The sequence below is a fragment of the Acipenser ruthenus genome, chromosome 2, assembly GCF_902713425.1.
Source record: "Acipenser ruthenus chromosome 2, fAciRut3.2 maternal haplotype, whole genome shotgun sequence".
NCBI classification, from domain to species: domain Eukaryota; kingdom Metazoa; phylum Chordata; class Actinopteri; order Acipenseriformes; family Acipenseridae; genus Acipenser; species Acipenser ruthenus.
In genome coordinates, this window is record NC_081190.1 from 82,319,849 (window position 1) to 82,336,482 (window position 16,634).

Below are 16,634 nucleotides of genomic sequence, written 5' to 3' on the forward strand. Positions count from 1 at the left end.
TACATACTGTTCAGTTCTAGTATTTATTCTAAACTTTAAACAATTATTTATTATATCCCATACAAATACTGCAGCTTTTTATATACAAGTTATTTTCCTGACCCATGAATCACCTGTACTGCATACAGTACGGTTCCATTAACCTAGCCAATCCTCACATTTCTGCTGTATCTAAATCACATAGAAACTGCATTTTAGATGCATTTAAGTCAGGGGTGCTAGACCCAGAACCTGGGTTCCAAAGCTGAACCCCTGATGAGTGAAACAGCTGAACCCACATTCAGAGCATAAAACTGACACTTAAGAGTCAATCATATCAATGAAAAGATAGGATCTGATCGTAATCTACAGGTTAATACTCTATGAACCTTGGTTTTGCTATGTATGTGACTAAGCATATAGCATTAGAACCAAGGGTTCAGAACCCCTGATGCTTAAAGCATGTTTCAATTTCCAAAGAGCAAAGCAATGAATGTGGATGTGGGGGGATGACCTGCCATTTAACTTTTGCCAACGTCCTTTGTTGCAAAGCAGGTGGTAAATTTAATTGAATTTTTATGAGATGTGCAGTTGCTTTTGTTGCGTCTGAAAAGATATAATACCTAGCCTACCTGCACAGCTTTTTGTGATTGGACATCAATAAGGAGCACTCTGTCCAGATATGGCTGTGTGACATAAATGTATTTGTCTTTGACGTTCACAGCAGAGGCCCAGGCACATCTCTGAGAGGCATCACCCTCCAGCTTGGGGCAAACTTCTTCCTAGAAAGTACATACATACACATCTGTTTAGAAGATACAGACATCAGAACTAAGATATTTAGATTGTATAATGCAATTCATTACTTACGGTTAAATAAACAACAACGTACAAACAAACAGATAATGTGCAAATTGATACGGCAGACAGATAAATAAAAAGGTAACTAATGTAATATAACCCAGGATTTCAAGTTGTATCCTCAAATTACTTTTGATCCCTGCCAGATCAGAAGTCATTTGGGGATACAACGATTTTCCAAAACAAGCTTACAGTTGATTTGAGGCTAAATCCGGTTAAGAAGAGGTTTTCTTTCACTTGGAGGGGGAGGTGAAATTACCATGGTACTTATTTTTTTTTAACATTTTGTAACATAGTACTGTGGGTTTTTTTTTTTGGAGGGGGGGGGGGGGGTTAAAATTACAACTGTCCTTCCATGCTTATCTGCTGTAGTGAGGGACCAAGCATCTATCCTATGTCACTGATTTAAAATGCAAAGAGATAGTTGCTGGAAGCAATAGTTAATCAAGCTTCATATATATTCACCATCAGTGAAGATCACTGACTGCATCCTGATGCAATCTGACATTGTATCAAAATTGGATTTTTGTTTTCATCCTGCAGTAATAGTTACTTCAAAGTGGCTTGCTGATTCTTTTCAAAGATAGTAAGCCAAGAAAGGCTTTGGTTGTTATCTAACATATCCTAGTCAATAAGCCATATACCTCCCAGAATTACAAAGTTGCCTGCTTAATTTCAAACACAATACAGTGTAATTTTAATGTCAGTTCTCCTAGACGTAAAAAATAATAAATAATATGTCTAATTTACTAAGTGCAGTACATCATCCATTATAGAAAGTGCTATTTCTGTTGTGTTACAAAGTGTTTGATGAATGCACCTTTGAAATTGGGAAATATCAACATAACTATATCAGTCTCACAATGTGGCAGTAACATTTTATTGGTCTTGTTTTACTTTGGGGATCTCTTTTGGTCTCTGTACATGTTCGAGTTGTTGCTGAAAGTTACGTTTTACAGTCATAGATAAAGAGTTTAGTTCTTCTATTTTAGGCAATACACAAAATGGATGCCATAAAGCTGTGAGGCACCAGAATTACACAAAGAAATTAAGTGCTGAAATTTAAGTGGAAATTCATGTAATTGGAAGAACATTTATCAATGCCCAATTGGCTGTGCTTATGCCCAATTACGTACAGTGCACCCTCTTTAATAAACTCAAAAGGAGTAAGAGTGTAAAGTGAACATTTAGGACAACATTTTTCAACTTTGTTGTTCAATAATTACTGTTCTCCAGATAAAACAAGCACTACTGGACAAGAAGTAACAGGAAAAGTATAACATTTTCAAACGTGATTCTTCTCTGGGAGTACTGCTGTTTGGATTACAGCCTAACTATTCAATACAAGAATAAAGGGGCTTTAAAAAGAGTATCCAACTTTTTAGGTTGGACAGGATTTTGTTGTCCTCAATAAGTTAACTGTACGGCATGCCGACTATATATAAATATATATATTGTGGCAGCGTAGGGGGAGGAGAGAGAAAAAAAGTTGGGGGCTGGATATATACATCCCCCAGAATGCCACAGGAGTGAGCTAGGATGAGTTTCACCTGGCTCTAATTTAATGAGGGACACCTGCCTTTGATAAGCAGGCAGGTATATAAATAGGTAAAAAAGAGTTGGTCTGTCTCTGTGAGAAGCCTGGAAGTAAACTTTAAAGGTACTGTGTGTAAACCTGGATGTATTATGTAAATCTTGTATTTGAGAACAAGGGTATTTTATAACCGGCAAACAGCTTGGCCGTCTGGTTCTGTAGTTAGGAATTGTGAAAGTTTAGATAACACTCCTTGGAGGAGTTAGGCTTTTGCTTGTTTAATTGTTTTGTTACAGTATGTTTATTAAAAGTGCACGAAAGTGTGTTAAACTTGCAGTCCTTGTGTCTGGGTCTGCTATTTGAAGGGTGCAAACGAATCAAAGCAGAGAAGGCTCCATTACACTACACACACACACACACACACACACACACACACACACGTGTATATAAATGCTTATATAATTTTCAGAGGTGAAAACCAGTAAAAGAATAGTAACGAGCAAGCTGTGATGGTACTTGTAGTGACAAAATATTCAGTCTCTGAACAAAAATATTTTTTCTTTTTACTACAGTACACTTGTATACATTACTTTGCATACAATTATACTGGAGTGAATATAAACTTTGTTACAGAGTATGTCTGAGAATCCCTTGTAAATTAAATTGTCATATTTTATCAATGCAAATTATCTTTGGAGGAGAATTTGGAATTATCTAGTTATAACAGCTATAAGATTATAAAACACATACAAATATTAAATAAAACCTTTTTTTCTGTACATTAAAAAATTAAAGTACAATTAAATATTTTCTTTGTACAGTATATATATTCTTTATTTATTTTTTGAACCACACGGCATATACACCTTTTAATACACACTCAGCATTTGAGGCTTAACAGGTGAATTCATCTTCAAGCTGTCTTATGTGTTATATTTAGCTTGACATGCCAGGTCCACAAATGCAATCTTTACCTTGCTTGTATTATAAAGAGAAAAATAGAGAAGCAATAAGAATCGGAAGGCTGCTACCTGGGAAATCATTTTTTCCTAAATGCATTTGTGATTTGATTTCAAAACAGGTTAATCTGTTTATACTGTCAATTGTTTAGACATATAAATTATAAATGCAATATACAAGTTGATATACATACCTCCAGACTACGGCTGATAAATCACTGAAATCTCAGCAACGAGATGAGCTCTCAGTTTAGGTCAATCAACAAAATACTCAATCATAGTATCAAATCCTGCTGTTGAAAATTATTTTCATACAAAAATACTCCTCATAATAATTATAGTGCAGTAGATATAACCATTCTTTAAAAAAATGTATTGATTTGAAGTTAAGAATTGTACATCTTTTCTGGACATATTGTTATGAAGTTCACGTTACAGTGAGACGATTGTGATAAAACAAAGCAGGTATTAAATTACATAGTTTAAAAAAATAAACTCCATTTAATTAGTAGTCGCGGTAGCATGTTGTCACAACTTTAGAATAGTCCATTACGGAGTCCATTTTGTGCTATGAGGGAATCTTAATAGAAACATTTAACAATTACATTTAACCACCCTTGGAGATATTAAAAAAACAAAACAAAAAAAAAACAAAAAAAACAACATAATGACCAGTTTTCAGGAATAATAGAGCGATAATCATAGTGTGCTACCTCTATTTACATTGTAAATGTTGCCATTGAATCTTTGGCTTGACTAATGTTCCAATGCAACAGTGTACTGTACTTGAAACAGAGCTCTTGTTAAGTTTGTATACAAGGAATCCTTTACCTGGAATCCTAGTAGTTTTTCACTTGGCTTTATATGTCTCTGAATTTCACATTCCACAGGCTGGATGACCTTAATTCCATCCTCATAGAATGCATAGAACATATTTCCAACCCCTAGACCTACGGAGAAACAAAGTGTTACGAAAATAATATTTACAACTTAATGCACAGCAAATGTTTGAAGAAACATTACAACAACAAAATATTTACACAACAATTCCCAGTGTAGTGTTGGCTGTTTCAGGCATGTCCCTGCCTGTAAAGAACCTGGCTTGCAATTGGCAATAAAGATGTACTGTAGCAGCAATTGCATTTGGTATACAAACAGGAGAAGTCCCCAGAGTAAAAGCATAATGAAGTAAGAACTGAAAGCATAAACAGCATTTGGTAACTGGGACAATACATTGGATGTACAGTATGTACCAATGTATATAGCAATGTAACATGACACCTCTCCTTGCCACAAATCATCATATAATTGTGTAAATTTCTGTTTGTGACAATTCTATAGCAACATTTTTTGAGAATTTGTAGGGGAAAATACTTTACAGAACAATTAAGACAACAGGAATACAGATGACATTTATAAATCGGACATTTACAACTGTAACATAAAAAAGTACTTGAGTACCTTCTTCTCGCCACAGTATGTTTGCAACTGAAGCAAGAACAAAAACAAAAAGAAAAAAAAAATTTAAAAAAGGGAAAAATATGTAATTATGATTAAGACATGTGATAAATCAATAAATAGCTGGTTAAAAAAATCACACGCAGTAACTTTAAGCTGCATCCACACTGGATGCGAGCAAATAATTTAGAAGTCACTGCAGTCAAATGGGAGTATCCACACCAGCAGTGAGCGACTAGGAATGAAACTGACCAATCAGAAGCCAGGTTACCACCCTTGACACACGTCAAATACACGCCTCAATACAAGTTAATCATGAATGACAAAGTTAATTTATGAGGTGCAGCAGTATACATTATTATATGATTGCAAATTGAACAACTACAAAGACATCCAGAAGAAAGACAATGCCTGGGTGGCTTGCAGGTGGTGCATTTAGCAGCACCGAGACATTTTCTTTCCAATTATGCAAGTTGCATAAAAATTGGTTTATTAATAAGCAAAAATAAACCGGACCATACATGCAGTCTGCATATCCAGTATTTAAATGAAAAATGTGACTTTTGCTGGCTTTTAAAAATGACACAAAAAGTTTTGTTCACTATATTGTTCTGTGGCACAAATCCGTGACAAGAAGAAGGTCTTTACATATGCATACATCGAAGATTTGTGGAGATTCACCAAACAAATAAAAATATTATTGAGGTCCTACTATTCTAGAAGTTGTAAAACAAAGCCAGCAATATGTTTGTATTCTGTGTGACACATCCCAACATTATCAAGCTCATACATAGTTTTGAAGAGTATGAGCCATATTTATAAAGCATTTTCTGTCAAGTTCACTGGACTATTTTAAAAGGAGAAACTACAGTAAATAAAAGTAAATAATACAAGGATAAGTGGTGACCTGCGCATAACACAGATTTTACTACTACTACGACTACTACGACTACTAATAATAATAATAATAATAATAATAATAATAATAATAGTAATAATAATAATAATAATAATAATAATAATAATAATAATAATAATAATAATAATGCACTTTAAAATACTTAAAAAAGTTAATAAAAAAAAAGGATCAAAGAAGGAATTTGTAAAGAAACACTGGAGATGTACCGGGCTTCAAATCAGACTACTACGACTACTGGTACCACGATAAAAAAAAAATACTACGACTACAACTGTACAATTACTACAAATAATGATAATGATCGCTCTGTCCAGTGTGGATGCAGCTTTAATTTAAAATTCTTCAGGGATCAACTGTTAAATCTCGCTCCAAAAATGTCCTTATCCTTCAGATACCTGCATATAGGGCTGATTTCATAAAGCAGCTGTCCCTTTCAGCTTTTACATCTCTATCAAATCATGTGTAAGAAAACAAGGTCTACTGTTTCCTTAATATTTCTTGAGACACTGATAGGGTAAGCACCATTTCAAGTAACAGTAATCAGGTTTTATTAACATACAAGTAAAAGATTATATAGAGAAAATCACTACTACTAGAGTATGAACTAGCCCTAATACAGAGTGACAGATAATAGGTAATACTCCCATTTACCGCTAGCTCCGCAGTTGGCGATGTCAGCTCCTCTTCTCCCTTTTCCAACTGTGCTACTATATATATATATATATATATATATATATATATATATATATATATATACTACACCCTCAAACCCAGCCCATACATTCCTTGATAAGTCCCCTCTCCTTAGAAACACCCTTAGCAAGCCTATTTAGATAAGAAAAGGGCCCTTCTGCCTTCCTAGCTAACTGCCTTTGTATCTGAGACCATTCAGAAGATAATGTCTTTACAGCCTATGAATTCCTTTACACCCAACACTTTTAAATACAATTTATTTAGGTAACAGGCATATTGGGCCCTATTTACTTGACTTATTTAGTTTAGTAAGGTCAAAAATGATACAATAATCACACCTTTCCTAACAATCCCTAAAGGTTCAAATTATATATATATATATATATATATATATATATATATATATATATATATATATATATACAGACTCTCCTCAACTTACGACAAACGGCACTTACAACTCTTTTGCATTATTACTCTGCTTTGACTTTAGGATATCGACACGGCATTTACACGGCGAGACATGAACCATGCGTCATGTGCGCATACTCGGTGTCTGAACCGCAGTACCTGTCGTGGTCGCCCTGACTTAGTCACTTAGCGTTGTTTTTTTTTTAATGCATGTAACTTTTTTTTTTTTAGAATTGATTTGCCCTTAACAATATCTGACGCCCCGAAATTAACAGTTAAATAAATATTTGCTAGAGTACAATATAATGGGTCATTTTTGTAAAAATATATTATCTGGCCAGAGTCAGGAACATAATCCAAATTTATAACATTGTTCCTATGGGAAAATGTGCTTCGACTTAAGACGCTTCGACTTACAACGCGACTTTCAGGAACCAATTGTGTTGTACGTGCGAGGACTGCCTGTATAGCGTTTAATGAAGAAGTGAAAGGGAAAATCCTGCCCAAGTCTTCAAAGATGAGTTTTGTTTACAGATTGAATACTGTAAGGGGGTGAATAAAATATTTACAGTACAAGTACATTCAAATTTTGAAAAGTCTTTAAAGCAGTAACAAAAGGGCTGACTCAAGTGGCTCATTTAAGTGAACTTCTGTGTAATGAATCAAAGAAAATGTTAAGTAGTTTTTTCCAACGTTACCATTTGTATTAAAGATCATTGCATAAATGACACAATCTGCTATTTCAGAATAGTTTAACATGAACTGTTTCCTCTGATTTGCTTTTTTAAATGTGTGTATATCACTGATCATCAATTTCAAACACCTGATGCACATAAACTACATGTACAGTTGTGTAGTATATTTAAATTGTATAATAACATAGTTGTATGTTTGTATTTACTATGCATATGGTTATTTTTGATGTTTTCATTTGTATTTATTTAATCAAAAACTGTTTATATCTGTGTGGCTGAAGTGACCTTGAGAGTGTTATATAAAGTTTTTTATATACAAAGCACATTATCTCCTTTTTATACAATGCAAGCATCCTTGATCCACTGCAGACAGTTATTTTTAATATGTTTTAGAAACATTTGCATGTAAAAGTGACAGACAAAAGTGTAGACTTCAACATCACCCCCTCGTCTTCCTCAACATGAATAGAACAAATTCAACTAGAAATTTAACATCTAAGATATGGTAATTATAATATGATACAAAACACATTTGTCCAGTGATTTGGTGATTCATCACTTTGCAGTATCGTGTTGTTCTTTGCTGGAGTGCGATTAAAGCTTATGTCAAAACCCATATACTGTACCTTAATTTACTTGTTATGCCAGTTCAGCTGCAGGTTCATCCTGGGTGGCACAACTGTACTTTAACCCAGACAACAAACTGGCAGATTGGTTTAATATAACATAGAACTTCTGTGTTGCAATAAGGTTATTCATATTTGATTTGTTTGAATACTCGTGATGGACTGTTTTGAATGTGCTGCTGGAAGAGCTTCCTTGGCCAGTGGATGCTGAGCTCCTGGCACCAGGCCATTCTGCTGATAAAAGGTATCCAATTGACACACAAATGTAAATGAGAAAAAAGAGAAACAGCCATACTGATAACAACTACATCCACTTCTTTATGGTAAATTACATTTTTGTGTTTAACATGGAGGAAATAAGTATAAACAGAACCCAGACTTGAATAATCAACATTCTGGCTGTTGGCTGTTGGACAGAGATTGAATATAAATTTCAGATGAAAAGTTTTTTTTTTGTGAAAGTAACAATCGGTACTAAGATCTAGCCTTCCTCAAAGTTGTCAGTTATGGCCCTTTTCCTGAGAAGAAAATCAGCAATGTTCCCTTCCTTCGTCAGAATAAATATTCTTTCTGGGTTATAAAAAACAATACTCTATTTCTGCTGTCAACTCAAGAACTACACAGTCCTTTAAGGTAAAAAAGAGTCCGGTAGCGATGTTCATAAAGTCTAGGTGATGCAAAGCTTTTGACCATAGTTGCAGATAAATGTATTCAGGAATATTCAGAAAGGTAAGGAGCTGTACTGTACAATAAAATGTAGTACCACATTGCAGATCATTTACACAGGGAACTAAAAATTTTGAATAAAAGTTATGATTAAACATTTATGAGACTTTGTGGAGATTTAAAAAGTGTGTTCTTCCCACCCAACAAGGTATCTCCCATGGTATGTTCCCATGGCAACATTAAAATAGCCAATAACTAGTCATGGGTGGTGGATGCTGAACTGGAAATGACACCAGAGTATAACATTATCAAACAGACACACATCTTTGTTCTGTGGAATCAAATATCTGACCAGTTCCATTACTATTCAACATTATCGAGTTAAGACGAAGTAAGAAACTTTCAACTCTCAATACTAATATTACTATGCTTATCTCAGCATAATTAGCTGATAAAACACCCACAATACAAAAAAAAAAAAAAAAATGAAATTGGTGCATATCCATTAAATACAGGAAGAAAACACTGGAAATAGTTACTCAATTCACATTGACTTGACCCCTTTCCCTGTGAAAAGAATAAATAAAATAACTTACAAAAAAATAAAAAAATAAACAACACTTTCTCAGTGCAGTTGGGCAATGTCCCTCCTTCCTGACTTATATCTAGCATTGATTTGTTCTGAATACTTAATCAGTTTTGTCCGTGTGGAGTAGTGGTTAGGGCTCTGGACTCTTGACCGGAGGGTTGTGGGTTCAATCCCCAGTGGGGGACACTGCTGTTGTACCCTTGAGCAAGGTACTTTACCTAGATTGCTCCAGTAAAAACCCAACTGTATAAATGGGTAATTGTATGTGAAATAATGTGTAATGTGATATCTTGTAAGTCGCCCTGGATAAGGGCGTCTGCTAAGAAATAAATAAATAAATAATAATAATTTTAAATCATCCCCGATGGTGATTTCTCATCCCATGTGAAGCAAGTGCTTCCCGAAAACTGAATTAATTAAAGCAAATCTGGAATAATTCTGATCTGCCTATATACGTCCGGAGAACTACGTGACCATGAAGAAGCTAGGTCTCTTTGTGCTCTCCATATTTGGATCTACTTACACATGCGAAGTGGCTTATTCCAGAGGATTGCCTACGTATCCACCGTCACATCTATCACACTTGTTCTAAAGCTGATCGCAGAAGTGCAATTTTTCTAAATAAATTAGTCATAACGCAATGAAGCATTTAAAATAAAAATGTATGCTACTTTTGAATTTAGTTTTATGTTATTCTGCGTACCTATCTATCATATGAAGATTCCAGTACCATAGCGAGGCATAAAAGTATCATCACATTCAACAAGTACAGATGAACCAGCTTTATATAATAATTGCCGTGCAGGCATAATCCATGATAAGCGGGTCATGACATCAACCGGGTTTCACTTTTGCCTGTGAGAGCTCATTATGAGTGCGAGAAAAAAAGAAAGAAAACTAACAGTGAATTAAAGAGCAGTGTTTTATACTGTGCATTTAGTAATTCTTTGCATTTAAAAAAATACATATAGTTTACCACTTGACAAATATGTTTTGTATCATTAACTGGAACAAAACAGTTTGTGTCATTATCTAAAAAAGGCATGAATTGTTGACTGATGAGAGCTATCAATTAGGTGTTGCACTCTGTTTTTTTTTTGTGTGCATTTGTATAAGACTGACTGTGTTAAAGAAGAAACATTTGTTGACGTTGGTGTTTTGTAATTGTAACTGAATTGTATCCCGTTAAGACCGCCCATGCTGCATTTAACATTGACAGACCCTAAAAGGTTAAGCAAATTATCAGTTCAATTAAGGGTATAGTAATTGAAAGCTTGGTTGGAATGAAAACCAGCAGCCACAGGGGGTCCCCAGGAGCGAGTTTGAGAAGTCCTGATTTACACGCTCGTGGATTTTAAAACAGAATTGCAAATTTGGGGCGAAATGTACAAAAAATTGCATAAACAAAAACCCCAGAAGAATATGCACGTGACCATAATGATTTAGTTGTGGAAGACAGCATAGGAAAGACGGTACAAGTGTCCAAGTACTGTCAGGTTACTATACATATTGTGACATGTACAAATACATAATGTGTAAAACAAAACTGTCATTTAAAACTGAAATCCACTGTACGTATTTCATTTTTTATTTACCTTGCTACAAAATGTCCACCATGTACAGGTAATAATGAGAAATTCCACAGTAAAGTAAAAACATACTTTTGATAATGAAATATGGTACAAGATTTTCTCCCTTAACCGCCTTTCCCCATCACAAGTGTATTGCTTCCTGCACCACCAACACTCTGCATTTGGAAGTTAATGCACTATAATTTGCAGGTGTCTGCTGCAGGCTGTCAGGATTTACACTGATTGATAAATGAGTACATTAACCTGTTGTTCCGCTTGGTGCACAGATGAGTCCTAATGAATGAAGCATGCATGCCAAACATTCTCAGAGAAAAATTCTTACTCTATTACATATGTATGCTGTTAAATACATTTATTAAAACTTATATCAGCAATTTCCTGTTCCAAAACATATTTAATGAAATCAAGAAGCCTGTTCTTTTTTTCTGTTTTATTATATAATTTATGTGATATATTATATTATTATATAATATATCACATAAATAACCAATATGTGACTGTTTATATCAGAGAAACAGTGAGAACTATTGGGTTGACGTGCCACAAGTATATAAATCCTACCTCACTGCAAAACTCATTGTCTTGAGGTTCCACTCTTAGTTATTCATTCTACAGATCTGACTCAGTAGGAGACAGACACACTATACAGTGCTGTTTAGCCTCTAGCCACCAAAGTTGCAGGAAAACAGAAGATAAGATTACCTTTCATGTCTATATGGATTTCAAAATCAGCCTCTCCTCACGCTTTACCCCTAGAGTCTAGCATAGCAATAAGTCTAAATTGTGGAAAACGTATTCCCTTGGAGCCCTATTGCTATTCACCTTCCATTTGCTTGCAAATCCTATTGCTAAGTATTGGCCATTTATATGAAGAAAGTACACATTTTAGTTAATGTAAAAATTACATTTTTTTGTTCCAACTGATGTTTTTATAGATGCTAAGAGGATGCTGTCTCTGCTGTGAGTGCCCCCCCCCCCCCCCCATCACCTTTTTAAAAGAAAGTGAGATTGAAGAGTTTAACTTTATTGAATAATAATTATCAGCTCATTTGGCTCAGCGGGCATTGTAATATTTTACCCCTTCTTGCCTAAAAATGGAATGACACCATAAATTAGCTCCTACAAAATTAGGTAAATAGGTATTATAAAGCAATAGATGTGACAGGCAGATTCCATTAAAGAAACATAAAGCAACACTGGAACAATGTGGCCTATTAATCTTAGTCGAAAAGCTTTTAGTTTTTCCTTCTTGGGTTATAGGCTGCAGAGGTTCTCAGCAGCTCGTATAGACTACGAAGCTGTCGAGTGAACAGCTCAGAGATCACGTAGCTACTTGCTATCCAACCATCCTGCGACATAAGGCAGAATGCACAATGCTTGAAGTAGAGCTCTTTAATGGCATTGAAAAGGCTTATTATGTTTTCAACACTGCCCCTAGACACGTATGCACATGTCAGACAATATTCTGGGGAGGGGGTTTGACAGGATTTATATACCCTCTTTATATTAAAGAATTGACAGACCACTTCAGTGGTTGCTGTCTCTTGGCATACCAATGACTTAGGGACAATCTTAATAAATAAGGCTGGCTTTAATTTTTAGGCAGATAGATGACGTCACTGGAAGTTATATACACCCCAGTAGTACACAGTCAGTCAGCCTATATAAGAATCATCCCTTTATGTGCTAATACGTGTCAAAGCAGACCATTTTGATCAGTATACATCTGTTACACTGTGCCTGTTCTCTCTTGATCAGTCTTGTCTCACTGTTCTCAATCCACAGTGGCTAGCCCAGGTTCTTCAATAAAATCTAACAATTTTTTTTTCTGCAAGGGAACGTTGGCTTACTAAGATACCACAAGATGTGGTGTCTTAAGCCCGGTACACACTGCCTGATGCGATCAATTGCGACACAATTTTTCAGTCACATTGGGCAATGTTTAAACATGTGTAATATTTTGCGATGCAATTCCCATCAGGCAGTGTGTACCGGGCTTTAGTAAGATCACTTTTTCATCTTTATTTTCTATCATTAGCAGTAGACAAATAATAAAAAATAAGAAAACACAAGCTGTTTGGTCATGTGTGATACTAGCAGATAAGCTGTAATGTTTCGGTTCGAATTACTCATTGAAACAGGTGAAACGCTGCTACTGTAGGCTGGCTAATGTTTGTCATATCAAGAGGTGGCCACTGAAAGTTGGAAAATAAACATGCTTTGTAACACCCACACTTCCTCAGGGAATTCCCTCTCTAATATCAGTGAATTGAAAAAATTATATACAGTAGGTGATAATACAATAAATAAATAAGAATAACCTAGATAAAATATTGTATGGCATATGGAGATGCTTAGTGACTACTTCTACTAGAATATTCAGAGATCCATTTATTTTTGCCATTCTGACAGAAATCATGCTGTAGAGGTACCTAAACAAACAGAATACTAAATGGCAAACAATACACCACATCACCCCAGTGTGACAAAGAGAGAGTGAATTCTTGTTTTAGATCTCCCTTCCGACCGGTGAGGGCACTGGGGAGGAGGAGCAGGCAGAGCCGCGGTGCGCAACGTCACAGACCCGGTCGGGAAGCGCAGTGGCAATCACGCATTGGCTGACGGCGGTTGCCCTCGCTGACTAATGGGGACGGGACGGGGCGTACAAAAGGGGGCGTGGCCCGGGGTTCTGTTCCTTCTGTCAAGGTACAGTGCGTGTGTGTGAGAGAATCCTTATCTTGTACATCTAACAATGTACACAATTCAATTATTATTATCCTATGAATGTGTATAAGGATTATGTAATCATTTTAAACTGCTCTGCCATAGGCTTGAAAAACAGTTTTCTGTGCTGCATAGAGGGACTCCTGCTAGGCTGGTATCTGACTATTTTTCCTGATGGGCTTGTCCTAAACCCACGCTGGTTTCTTCTGCAGTCTTTATTACTGGATGCAAACTACTCTGTAGTAATCAGAAATCAGAAATCAGTTGTTTGTGAACAGCAGTTGTTAGAAAAAAAGCTGTTTTCACAAGAACTGGCATATGCACTGCAGTTAAACTGTTCTGTGGAACCTGACACTAGAGCTTTTCTGTTTCTCTTCTGTTTTTCTTTTTCTTCTCATATGGACCATCTGGCACAATGGTAGACAGTATTATTCTAACAAGACCTTCTCTATTCAGGAAAGGTCTCATAATATGAACAAATTAACTCCAGATTGGAAAACAAACACAACTACTGTTGGTATCATGTCAGGGGATACTGTATTAAAAAGAATAAATACATTCCAATGATTATTTTTTTTTAAACATACGTGTTTTTCTGGCAGAATCCTCAACGAATAGAGATGAGATGTCTTCATCCACTCCAGCTTCATTCTTTGCAATACATGTATATGCTCCTGTATCTTCATAACGCACATTGCTTATGTGTACTTCAGTTCCATTTGCTAGAAGCATGAAAAAAGCACAAGATCAATTGGGTCAACAGTTCTGCTCTTTTCTGCTGTCAAAAAATAAAAGTTGGGATTTGAAACTTGCACCAAGACTCAAAGAAATGCAACGACAGTGTGTCCCAAGCTTTCAGTTCTGTACACCTGGTCTAAATGATATGAGAAAGGGCTAAGGAGGTTAAACTTACATGTAATTTTGTAAAGCTAAAAAATGTATTTTACTTTAAAAATAATTGCAGTGCAATAACCACATTGATCTGTGTCAACCTTAAATTGTGGATATCTTACTTTTAGCCTCTAGCGTCTGTTTCATACATTTGAGCCCTACGCCAAGTTCTACTGTATTGCTAGTAGCTAACATGATGGAATCCCATCCATTTTTAGGCTAGCAGTCTCAAAATGGGCTGGGATTCTGTATTTATTGCACACACCTCTATAACCTTAAATCACCCTCTGTCAAGTTTTACTGTATTTCAATTGCCTAACACAGTGGTTCTCAAACAATTTCCTTTGGTGACCTCATCGTTTGAAAAATAAAGAATACATAAACATACACACATCTAAATAGTTTTCAATCATTTCTGTAATAAAGCTAAATTACAACAGTCACTCTCTATCGGATCTTAATTCTAAGGCTCGTCTAACAATAAACTGGAGATATCAAACAGGTGCTTGAAAGGTTTATTTTTTATTATTATTGCACTGACAACAGGTAAAACTTGGGTGTCTGTGTTAGCAGACAAAAAAAAAAACCACTCAAATCGCTTGGCTGCACAATTCAGAGCTACATTTAGTAATGCTTTTACACAGTAAAACCACATAACAAATCATAAATATACCCATGTGTGACAGGATGACTGACGAGGTGACGTCAGGCCAGAAGCAGGAAGGAAACAATGGCAAGTACTGCAGGGCAAAAGACATGCCTGTGCGCAGTTTATTTTTAAATAAGAAAAATAAATAAAATAAAAGGTTTTAACAAAACAAATACTGCTCAGAGAGTGAAAATAAAACCAAAATAATTACGAACACAAAAAGAAAATAAGTATTCCAGGTCAGGCTGGGCAAATCGCCTTCACTGTTCCTAGATTTATTTTATTTTAGTTTCGTTTAGTTTTGTTTCTGTCGTCTCCTCTGCTCTGGTTCTCTCCTCTTCTTAACACCCACCCAGAGCAGGAAGAACTGCAGGATAATATGCAGGTGACCATCTCCCGATTAGCAACAAATTAATCACTTATAATTCGGGAGATGGCCACCTTTTACACAAGATTTTTAAATTGAGGATGGGGCTTCCCATCCACGCTGCCAAACAAAACCTACGGCTCTTCGCTGTCCCATTTAAAACAACAACAACAACAACAACAACAACAACAACAACAACAATAATACAACAAAATAAATACAAAATAATAAATTGCACAGGGGCAGAGGGGTACCCCGTTCTAAAAATAAATAATACATTTATGGCAGGGCTTTGCCCCGCCCCCTTCTCATGTGCAGGGTTCCTCGCCCTGCCACACCATGTTAAACAAGGGCATAGAAATATGCAAATAAGTCCAGAATTTACTGGCTTGTACAGAAATATAGCAACAAAGAAACAAACAAAAAACTAACAGTAACCTAAAACTTTCTAAAACTTTGACTTTTAAACTTGTTTTGCACAAAACTTGCACAGTAAAAAGAATAGCACGAGTTAGTATCAGAACACACTTTTTAGATAAAAAAAACTGATTCTGCTTAAACTTGTGATCACTCCGAAATTCTATCTTGAAAAAAATAAGCTACACATTTCACAATGGGTCTCGAGATTAAAAAGCTCAGAATTGCAATATATTGGATAGAAAACAAACTATGCATATTTGTATAAGACAAAAAAAAATTGCTATAGTAATTAAATGGTTCATTTTAACCCCATGAACTATAGTGCCAAAAGCTGTGTTTATGAACTGCGTGTGGATTTGATAGTTCTTTAAATGGAAAGTATGCAGGCTCACAGGTGTCTTGTGAAACTAAGAGCAGAGCTTCCAGGTTAGCTTCAGTTAGGCGGTTTTGGTGCTTGTTTTTGAATGCCCTCTCACACAGCACCATAGTAGGGAACAGGGACAAGAAAAGCAAAGCAACTACAGCCAGAGGCTTGTAGTTCTCTGCAAACTGGTACATACTACTCCAGAACTCCTGTACTGTAACACCAGGCTGATTGAAG

At 35.6% G+C, this 16,634-nt stretch overlaps 1 protein-coding gene across 3 annotated transcripts in view; it reads right to left on the bottom strand.

Annotated features, from left to right (window-relative positions):
* LOC117409420 (follistatin-related protein 5-like) overlaps positions 1-16,634 on the bottom strand; it is a 256,417-nt gene that overhangs the window by 44,837 nt on the left and 194,946 nt on the right. For 2 of the 3 annotated variants that reach the window (XM_034908687.2, XM_034908681.2), the window contains exons 10-13: positions 14,294-14,428; positions 4,795-4,821; positions 4,165-4,283; positions 612-761 (exon numbers count right to left, since the gene is read on the bottom strand). In XM_034908687.2, the coding sequence (XP_034764578.1) occupies positions 612-761; positions 4,165-4,283; positions 4,795-4,821; positions 14,294-14,428 (431 nt within the window). The remainder of the gene's footprint in view (positions 1-611; positions 762-4,164; positions 4,284-4,794; positions 4,822-14,293; positions 14,429-16,634) is intronic. The other variant, XM_034015436.3, reaches the window with a different exon arrangement.